Below are 11,450 nucleotides of genomic sequence, written 5' to 3' on the forward strand. Positions count from 1 at the left end.
TTAATAAGCAGGAAAATCTATCTATGGTTCAGTGATGTCCTAGTTTGTTTGCTGCAATAAAACACTGACCAAAACCAACTTGGTGGAGGAAAGCTTTTATTTGGTTTACATGACCCAATACCAGTCTGTCACTGAGGGAAGCCAGGGAGGAGGAAAGTCAGCAAGAGCAGAGGCAGGAACCATAAAGAAAAGCTGTTTAAGGTGAGAGAGAGGATGAGAAATGAAAGCAGGGGAGCATACTAGCACCATCCAAGGACAAAGAATCCTTGACACCAGAAAGAATTAACATCTTTATAATGGAATAACTTAAGGAAACAATATTAGTGTGATAAATACCAAGAACTTAAAGAAAAATATAAAAAGGAGAAAAATTGTACTTAATCTTTACTTTGTCACTCAATGAAAGGCTTTCATCTAATTCATGGTCATATACAAGCTAGTGAATGGAAATGGCATCATTTTTTGAAAACCAAACTATTTTACTTAAAAGCCAGTACACAAAATCTATAAGACACAAATACAGTGAAAAAGATATCTATATTATAAATGGCAACTAAAATATAAGCTCCATATTGTAAAAGCAGAACATCCCATCAGCCTAGCAGCTGGTGACAGGTACTTTCTCTACAGTGGCAACTGTACAAAAGTAGCATTTTTCACTACTTAAGTGAACAGTGCTGGCAGCTGAGACAGATTCAGAAGCTGCAGTTTAGGACATGATTTTCAAAGTCAAATGCAACTCAGTATGTACCACAGGACATAAGAAATCATCCACCCTACCCTCCGACAAATGCCTGTCTCTGAAAACCTCACTACTTCTGGCTCGGAAACTTAGAATGATTAGTCTGGGGAAAAAATACTTGAGGAGTAAAAAGAATGGAGAACGTTTCAAAACCAATTATATTATGGACAGATGGTCAAGATTCCTTATTTCCACTGCTAGAGAAGATAATAGATGTATCAATTAATTTGCTTACAAATGCTAATACTTCATCTTAGATCAATGGTTTTCCACCTTTCTAATGATGTGACCCTTTAATGCAGTTCCTTATGATGTGGTGACCTCCAACCATAAAATTATTTCCATTGTTACTTCATAACTGTAAGTTTGATACCCTCATGAGTCATAATGTAAATATCTGATATATAGTCTATCTGATATGTGAGCCCTGTGAAAGAGTCATTTGACCCCAAAGAGGTCACAACCCACACATTGAGAACCAATGTCATAAAGCAAGAGAAAAAAGAAGTAATGAAAGAAGGAATAGTATAGTCTACCAAAGAGGTGAGTAATCTTTTACAGTAATAAATTTTAAAGATGAAAATTAGTCTTATTTTATAGAAATCCAATATGGTATTTTTTCCATAACCTGAATCACCAGTAGGTTGTGGCTAAAACAAACAATCTTTAGGAGCAGATAGAATCCCATGGGATCTTAGCCAGATCACTCCTCAACACCTCTTAAGCTCCTTGTTCTCTGTGAAAAGGGGTAGAATTAAATGAGATAACACATGTAAAATGCCTAATATTAGAAAGAGGAGTCGATGTCCTTTGCAAAGTAGTCATTAGGTTATAAAACATTCTTTTATTTTAAAGCTTACTATGTCAAAGTTCCTTTACACATAATTAAAAGTCTGAAAACATTTACAAAAAGGCATCCATTTGAGCACAATCTCAAAGAAATGTGGTATACCTATTTCTACTATTGGTCATAGATATAAACAGAGATGCAAGAACTCTCAAAGTAAAGGAAATATCTAAGAACATAATTTAAGGAAAACTAGAAATACAGTCAATTGTGTTAAGCTTGTATATACAACAGAAAAATTGAAGAAAGTGAACTGTGCATTTCAAATTATACACAACAAAGAAGTTGTAAATTAAACCCCTAAAGCAATTGGCAAAAAAAATCTATATAAGATATATACAAAGACAAAGTAACTAAAGAGCTCACTTTCCCCCTTAGAGGGCCCCAGAATCAACTGATCAGAAACTTTCCTTGTCTCAAAATTCTGTAGGTTGTCGGTAGAGAGGCAGCTAAATCCCAAGAGTTGAAATTATCTAGATTCTTAGATAGCTGGCGACTGTGTTCACCTTGCTACATGGCTGTCGCTGTGATCATGTCCTTGCCTATGATACTACTTGCTTTGGGAACATTTTCAAATCATTTAGACTTACACATAACCTCTCCTTAATATTAAAAACTATTCTATGTACAGTGTCTACTTAAGTTTTCAGGATAATTCTTCCAAATCATGTAATGTTCCCCCTGGGGTCTAGAACTCCAAGTCACTGATACAATCAATACATGGGAAAGCCAGAATAATTAGTGCAAATCAGAAAAGCTGATTTTTTTCTTCTATGCTTAATTGTGTATTTTCTATATTATTAATCCAGTATTTACATAAGACTGGTTTTAACTCATTTCTCTGGCAAATTGCATTATTGTAGTCACAATTACAGAACTTAAAGTACATAAGTAACTTAACCATTCTCTTTTAATAAAGTGTGTGTGCAAACAATCCATACTAAACTAATGAATTTCTTATTAAATTAAGTCATTGTAGTAGAAAGCTATCATCAACAGTTATTGAAGCAATCCTTGTTCTGTGTTGCTGCAAACATGAGACAATCACCATGTTAGCATTAGATGAGTGTCATAAATCAATGCAAATCTTAAAAGGCCCAGGAAACCAAAGCCACACACAGGCTGAAACTAAATTCTTACACAACAGGCTCAGAGACATAAATGCATAGAAGATAAAAGTCCATGTTTTGGACTGGTAGCTTAAATGCACTATAAAACATATTTACTCTACTTTGGAAAAATTTTAATCCCCTGAAAAGCTAGTCCCAGAATATGTGTGTGTGTGTGTGTGTGTGTGTGTGTGTGTGTGTGTGTATGTGTTTGTGTGTGTGTGTGCATATATATATATATATATATATGTAAAATCAGCTAGGTTTTAAAACTGACTCTTCATACAAGATTTATTTAGTTTTACAAATTACCTGTGTCTTTTCTCAGAATTCTGCCTTATACTGTTCTGTAACAGGGTCCTGGCATTGATCTTCTTGAAAAGTTCCCCTGACAGTTCTAATATATAGCCAGGTAAAGCACCACCACTTTAAACTAATTCAGCATTTGGGGACAATAATTACTCCAAAGTTGATAAATGCACTTTTTGCTTTTTAATGAGATTTTATTAAAAGTCCTCAATTTATCCCACAGTTAATGGATGACTATTACACTGCAGGTAGTGTATTTAGCAACGGAAAAACAAGTTTGGTACATACTTTCCTGCCTTCAAGAAGCTACCTATTAGCTAGGTAGAGAGACCATAAATAAGTAACTGTAATTAAATATGTTATGTGTTCTCAGAGTGTAAGCAAATACAGTATGCCTGGCAAACTTGCATGTCGTCCGTGAGTCATTGCTTCATTCCAATTTCAACCTATGTTCTAGCAGAACAGGAGAGTCAGAAGTTCCAGGTTACTGAACACTCTAAAACCCAGGGCAAATATTCAACCATCGTGTGATCCTCTTCCAAACATACTGCTTACACCAGAAAGATGGTGGGTTTTATGTTTTAATTTAAATGATCTGTTTTAAAACTTATTTCATATACCATTACTAGTTTTGCATTTACCTACAAAACTATGAATCTGCAGAAGGAACAGTAAGTGGTTATGACAAAATTAGTTATTAACTTGTATTGCATAATACCTTTTCTTTCCAGCAATTGCCACATTTGTTAAGATAAGAAGTTTGAGGACTTAGATGGGTGTGGTGGTGCTTTACAATGTATCTCAGCATGTAGGATGCAGAAGAAGAGGCAGGTGTATATCTATGAGTTTGAGAACAGCCTCATCTACAAATCATGTAGTGAAACTGTCTCAAAAACAAACAGAAAAAGGAAGTTTGGGACTATAATTGTATTTGCTTCAGTAACTTGAAAGATGCCATATGAAAATGTTATGGAAACAAAAGTCATTTAAGAGTTTCTGTTACTTTCAAAAAGAAAACACAGAGGGTGTCTTACTTTTTTGAAAAGAAATGGCACCTTCTCAATCTTTATAATTAGATACATGATTCTTTCAAAGATAGCTTTAATAAAAGTAAAGTTTGCAACAGCTACAAAGAAAATATATTGCAAATAGCAATCTCTCTCCAAACCTCCTTACCTCAAGTCTTGTTCTTAACCAAGAAAAAGACACCAAAGGGGGTCTAAATTACATTGGAAATTTAAACCAGGCGTGACAGCATACCATTTTAATCCCAGCACTTCAAAAGCAGAGACAGGCAGATCTCTGAGTTCAAGAGCAGCCTGATCTACATAACAAGCTCCAGGCCAGCCACGGCTGCATTCCTGAGAGCCTCTCTCCCTCCCTCACTCAAACTGAAATTTCCTTACACCACCAAGTAAAGCCTAGCTCAAAGAAAATGAGCGAGTAGGTAGGTGGGTAGGCAGAGGAGTGAGTGGGTGGCCAATATGTCTTAAAAACTAAAATTTATTTTAAAGAGCCTTAGTGAAAATTTAAAACTCTTAAGATACTGTGGTGTAAACTTAATTTGTGATACTAATCTGATACAAAAGAAAATCAAAATTCCGTGGAGTCTGGATAGAAATCAACAAAACCATTTTCAGGATGAACAATGATATGCAAGGCCTTTCTGTTTAAGTTCATAATTGAACAAATTCTAAGTTTAAATGTATGCTGTCAAGGTCTCTGAAGAAAAAAAAAAACCTCAAACGAATTTCAATTTCAGGATCAATATATACTGACACAATTTACCGGAGAAATCTTCAACCTTTGCATGGGGTGAGGAACACCATCATTACATTCTTTAAGACTGACTCTATCTTGGATTCATTATTTCAAGGAATGGCATTTTATAAACGACACCAACCAAGTCAGATTTTGTAGGATAGGAATGAAATTCCACAGTTCACAGCAGTGCAGGCAGCCACTGACTAGGTAGCATATCAAAATTAGCTTGCTCTTCCTCCTTCTGCAGCTGCAGAACAGAATGGATAAACTTAATTCTACCAGGGATGTCTTCTGAAAATATTTTCTCAATTTTAAGCCAGCACAACACAGACTACTAACATGAAGCTGACCACTTTTGAAATCTATACTGTCATCCTTTCAGACCTGAAGGAATCAGAACCAATCACCAAAATTGATTCAATGATAGCTATTTCTATCACCATAATATATGCAAGCATCTTAATCCCACATTTTCCAATTATCTACTTCAGGCTCACTACAGCTATAACTAAGAAACAAGTATCAGTCACTCTCATGGTCATTTGGGTGGTTTTTGAGAAACATCTAATTTGTCTTCTTTATATCCTCACAACAATGAAGAAATGAAGTAAATTTTTGAAATTTTTCTCTAAAATTGTGGCAGTCGACTGTGGCTATTAAGCACTTGAAATGTGACTACTCGAACTGAGGCATTTTGCATTCTGCTTACTTGATTAAAATTTAGAAATAGTAAATTCAGTTACTGGAAAACTTTTATGTATGTTTGGAACAACTTGAATATATGAATCTACTTTTTTTGCACATGCAAATTTTATGAGACCCAAAGATATCATACTTAAAGATCAAGTACTTCTGGCAAAAATTTAGCTTAGCGTCAAAATTGAGATGTTCTGTTAGTGTAAAACACACATTGCATTTCAATGGCTTAGTAGGAAAAGATGTACAGTACGGCAAAAATTTTCATGCTGGAATCACTAATTATATATAATGTATTACATAAATATTTTATGAAAATTGCACCTTTTTGTTTGAAATCTTTCTAAAGTGGTTACTAGAAAATGATAAATTACACGTGGCTCTCATTAAATAGCTTTTGAACAGTGCTGCTCTGGGCACATCCACAAAGACTGAACCAAACACATTTGGACATCCTCCTCCTAGGCTGGTCACTGAACAATGGGGCAAGGAGCATTTGGGTCTAAGAAAAGAGTGTAGCAAGCTCTACCCACAATTTCACCATGTGAGCCGTACTGTAATACCTCAACATGGAGGAAAAAAAAAAACTGAGTTACCCGTACTCCAAAAATTGAAACTGAGTATACTGCAGACAACTTAAAAGAGATAGAGCCAAATGCTCTGTCTTGGTTTCATTTCCTAACTGTGGACCTTAAAACAGACAATAAAGCTCCGCTTCCAAAACGAAGTAAAATATTATAATACTAGCTATCTAAGGAGCCCTATTAAATAAGCAAAAATCGCTCTTAAATCTTATCTCAACTTCCAAAGCCAGAGAATACACGCTGAGCTAGGAAATCAACTTCAGATTGCCAGCATTTCCCTCACAAGCAAATTAGCAGGATTGTGCACTTGGAATATTGTTTGACAAGAATGAAAAGGAAACAATTCAAAACAGATTTCAGGACTGGACAATTAGATGAGGAACTGCAGATTTAATTCTCAATCAGGACTGTGATTAATCTGATTCCCTGCTTTTCCCTAGTGTAATTATACAACACAGATGAAAGGATGAGCATTTGGACTGTCAGTTCTATATTCTAGACCAGCCCGGTGACTCAAAGCAGACGGCTCTACCACGCTAACCACCATCCCAACAACAGTGGAAGGGAGCCTCGAGCACTGATTGTACAGTCATTGCATAACGAGGCATTAAAAATTTGGGTGCCCCTAACTCTTTCTATGTTCGTCTATGGCAGGTGAAGAATTTGCTGAAACTACACGCATTCGTCTTCAATGACCCTCTTAAATCCGGGCACGGGGTGAACACAAAGGCATCTGTCTAATATCCTGGCACAATAGACACACACCCCACAATTAAAAACCCCGGACGCGCTCTCTCGCTCTCTCCATACAAGCACACGAAATGCAGGCTGCTCTTTTCGTGAAAGGTCTATGGTACAGGAAAGGTAACAATAACCCCAACTGTTCCCAGGAAGCAACTACAAAATCAGTCCTGCCACGTCCCTGTGTAACCGTCAGATAAAATGCAGGGAGCCCGCCCCACGCCTTATGGGGTGGCCGACCGGGGCTCGGTGGCCTCCACCGATCGCTGAAATGCCCCCAGACCCCCTCCTGGCAGCAGATCCAGGTACACGTCTAAAAATACTCCAGGGTGAAGAGGACGAGGGAGGCGGAGGGGAGGGAGAGAGGGCAGGGGGCAGGCCCGGAGCGGGTGCGGGAGGCCCCGGGCATCGCTGAAAAGCATTTTTCCACACTCCCGCTCCCTCGAGTGGAGACTCACTTGCCGATCACCTCGCACAGCTCGTACACATCCTCGAACAGCACGTCGTCGTCGGCCATGGTCCGGAGGGGACAGCGGCCGCAGCGTGGAGGGTTCTGAAAACTGGGTTGGGGGCGCCCAAGAGCTCAGTGCCCGGCTCCGGGCTCGTGTCCTCCACTCAGGACCCGCAAGCCCTCGGTGCTGAGGAAGCACAACTGGGGCCGCGAGGCCCGGAGACTGCAGCGCCTTTCCTCTGCCGGCTGCCGCCCCGGCGCGGGCGGCGGGGCCGGGGCGTGGGAGCGAGGGCGGCCCGGGCCCGGCGCCGCCCGCCCGCCCGCTGCTCCTCGAGCGGTGGCTGGTGGCCGGGCTGCCTAGGCGTGCGGACCCTCGGGGACCGCGAAGCGCCGCACTCTCTGCTCGTCAGCCCGCGCGGGCCGCGAGGCCGCGACCGCTCCCTCTGCCCGAGACCGGCTCCGGCGCGGCGCGGGGCAGCTCAGGCTACAAGGGGGGCCGCGACAGCACCATGGAGGGAGGATCGTCGCGAAGGGAGGTGGTGGCGGCTGATCCGCGCTGGGGACCAGGAGGCGGCGGCAGAGACGCTCCCTCCTCCTTCTCCTCCTCCCGCCGCCGCCGCCCTCCCGAGTGTGGGAGGGGGCTTCGCGGGATGAGCGTTCAGTGCGGGCGGGAGCCGCGACCGCTGCCTTCAGCTCCTCCCCTCAGCCTCAGCAGCCGCCTGGCTCCTGAGCCCAGAGCACCCGCCTCGCGCGGACAAACCCTCCTCCCTTTCGGCCCGCAAGGCAGCGAGACCCGCAGGCCCCACCCCTCCAGCCCGTTGGGAGGCGTGGACCGCGGAAGGAGGCGGAGGAAGGGAGAAAAAAAAAAGCGCTCCCAGTGGCGCCTGCGCGCAGCGCCCGCAACGTCACGAAAAACCGGCGGGCGCGGGGAATCTAGAGGGCGCTGGGGGTCGGCTAGCGGAGCTACCCGGGTTGCGGGTTGCAGCTGCTGAGGTGGGGCTGGTGGAGATCGTCGCCTCTACTTCCAAGCTGCGACCAAGTGAAGACGGGCTAGGGACAAAAGGTCCACAGCAGTATGCACGTTCTTGGACGGCATGCTCAGCACTCTTGGCAGCTTTCCCTCTTTCGTAACCTCAGAAAGCCGTTCTCAGGTTTTTGCTGGGGGAAAAAACGCAGAGAAAGGGTTCTAATGAATGAAAAAGCCTGAGAGGAGGTGGAGAGTGATAGTCACTCAAGACTGTATTTGGCGGCGGAGGATGCTTTTAGTGCCACCTTGCCATGCCTTAATGAAGATGAGAGTTGGGGGAGGGGGAGAATTGTCCAAGGAAAGGACCGAACAAAAACTGCAGAGGAAGGTGTACAACAAGAACAGTGAACTAGCGAAACAGCTTCTCTTGCCGCCCGCTCCAAACTCGGCAAATATCTATGCAGTTTCTATTGCTGCTAGACAAAATCTAGAGACGCACCAGGAAAATAGTGACATAAAGACACTCAAAATCCATTGAATATTGTTCCTCAGCCCCAGCATCTACTTTGTTCACTCCCTATAAGTGTTGAAGTTCTAAGCATAAAAATGCAACTAGAAGGAATGGACACACAGGGTCAGACGCGGAGTAAGGCAGTGGGTGTTGCCGCTGTGCTAGGTTGTATGCAATATGAAGATTTCTGTTCAACTGAGCATGTGCAGAATGAGCCAACGCCACCAGACAGGTATATGCCTTAGTTAAAGACCAATAAAAAAGAAGTCTTTGTTCCTCCTCACAGCAGAAGTGTCCAATTAGTTCATAAGTCGGCTCTCCAGAAATCATCTGTTAAAATTCTCAGCGCGGTATTTTTTAAACTAGCATTTACCAAAGTACAGGGGCCAGGGTAAAGATTCAGCCTATTTCCCTTTCCAAAAAAAAAAAAAAAAAAAAAAACGATCGATCTGCGATCTGCACAAACCCTTGATCACTCCCTCAAGAGCCTGGCTGATTTGCTTGTTAAATATTTGGGAGCTAAACCTTATTTCCTTTTCGTTTCTTTCTTGCAAATCAGGGGAAATATAATTGCACAAATAGGTTTTCCTCCTTTCCCAAAGATTTTGTGTTTTCTCTAAAGAATGAGCTTCAGAGCCCAAAACACTTTGTCTTCTTTGGGGATCCAACAGTTACAAGTCGCTTACCCCAACCTATCATGTCTACCTGCCACTTAATGAATAAGGCATCATCCACTCTCCTCTGAACTGTACATAAATCCTCACAAGTCACCTTGCCAGCTTAGCTTCCTTTCTCCTGCCAAAACATGAGCTATGCCAAGGCTTGCCTACTTCATTTTGGACTTTATCTTTCATGGAGACTTTCTCTCAAAAGTAGAAATGGGTGATTATTAAGCAGAAAAGGAAACACAGGTGGAAAAAAAAAGTAATGTCAAGGCTAAGTAACCATGGTCTCTCCGCATGGACCGCTTGGTTTAGATCTGAAGAGTCTTAGTGGTTAAGTGGTCCAATTCCCTTATCTACAGCAGTGGGGAGTTTATAGGTGGATTGCTATACCAAGAGCTACCCCACACCTCCACTATCTGATAGCAGTTGTTCTAGGTTTGCTGTGGGATTATGCCTAATCTTTGTTGGAGAGGTAGATTCATTAAGCTAACCAATACACAACCCCCTGCAGAGGCTGGCCTAATCTTATCAGCTCTCGACACTTCCTAGTCAGTGCTTGCTTAAATGATTCAAGATCTTCCAATCACCACAAAGGTTTTAAAAAAAACGTTTCCTCCACCTAGGACTTATAGCTTCTAGGTCCTAGGGTGGACTATCAGTTACACAAAGGTTCTCAGCAACCCACAGTTCCTAGAGTTTGCATCATGGACTAATGGCAAGTGGAAATCACTCTCTGCCTCCAGGATGAAAATAACCAAACCTTTTAGATGAAGTTATTTATTTCCTAATTTTCTTCCAAAAAGACAATACTTTACTCCAAATATAAATAGTCAGGTGTCAATAATTTAATTCTGTTTTAGTTAAAGGAAATGGTAATTAGTTGCATGAGTTAAAACTACATTGGGTTTGGATAACCAAGTCCTAACAGTTATTTAAACAAATGGGGGTGGTGACTTTCTCATTTAACAAAGTCTGGAGATGTGTGGTTACTGACATTGGATCCACTAACTCCACAGTTTCATCAGTGACCTAGTTTGTTCTTTCCACTCTACCATCCTTGATAGTCTGTCTCTTTCCCCTCTCTTGTTCTTCACCATCTCAAGATGGGTGCCACTTTTTCAAACATCAACAGTGTGCAACAAGAAGGCAGTGAGGGCAGGTGAGGTCTTTTTACCCCTGTCTTATCTATTGAGGAAATAAAATGTATTTTTCCCTTCTTACTGGCCTATACCAAAGTCACCTAGCAGGCAACGTGCAAGAGAGGCTAAGGACATGGGTGTTTTTGCTTTCTCTTTGGAGGTGGATGGAAAAGAAGCCATGTGGCTTCAGTAATCAATCAGCAATCTGTAGAACATAGGGAAATTACCAATTATTATTATTATCATAGTATAGTAATGTCACTAGTGTATAACTGATAATCCAGAAAAATTTTGAAACTCTCTAAAAGCCCCAAGGATTTAATTGATACTATACAAATTTGACTCTTAAACTTCATTACAAATCTTCAGTGATTTTGAGTGTTTGTTTGAATTTCTCAAAATGAGATAGACATTTTCAGGTTTCCTAGCTCCCATGTAATTTCAGTATTACACAGATATAGCAGGGAAAACAGACTCCAGGGAAATATTAGGATAAGGGCCACATGGAGGTCAATGTGGCATAAGGCTAATTTAGGCAATTTAGAGATCAACCTTATTATGCAGTATGACTGTTTAATCATATAAATTATTGTTGAATTAATGAAAAAATTAAGATTGATACTGTTCTTATCTGGAATGTTCTTATCTCATGGCATAAACAGGGTGTTTTAAGCTCAAATGGAAGACATTACTCATTGTTCCATACAGATTACACTTATAATTCAATACTTTGAATTGGTGGTGAATTGTGGTTCTTTGTTTGTTAGTCATTGGTTGAATGTATAAACAAGCCATCAGGGCTAATGTGACAAATAGGACAGGCATGATTTTTGTCCATTCTTAGCTGCACCCTAAAGGAAAAAAAGGATCAGGCAAAAAAATTACAAGTAATGAGAAGCAATGGTCCTTAGGGTTTGGGAAGTTT

General features: G+C 41.1%; 1 protein-coding gene across 1 annotated transcript in view; it reads right to left on the reverse strand.

The window, feature by feature from the left end:
* Nucleotides 1-7,919, reverse strand: part of Cask (calcium/calmodulin dependent serine protein kinase) — a 340,530-nt gene extending 332,611 nt beyond the window's left edge. The window contains exon 1 of the mRNA XM_031372099.1: nucleotides 7,251-7,919. Within this exon, the coding sequence (XP_031227959.1) occupies nucleotides 7,251-7,309 (59 nt within the window). The 5' untranslated portion in view covers nucleotides 7,310-7,919. The remainder of the gene's footprint in view (nucleotides 1-7,250) is intronic.
* Between the last annotated feature and the right edge of the window lie 3,531 nt (nucleotides 7,920-11,450).

This window comes from Mastomys coucha, chromosome X (genome assembly GCF_008632895.1).
Source record: "Mastomys coucha isolate ucsf_1 chromosome X, UCSF_Mcou_1, whole genome shotgun sequence".
NCBI classification, from domain to species: Eukaryota; Metazoa; Chordata; class Mammalia; order Rodentia; family Muridae; genus Mastomys; species Mastomys coucha.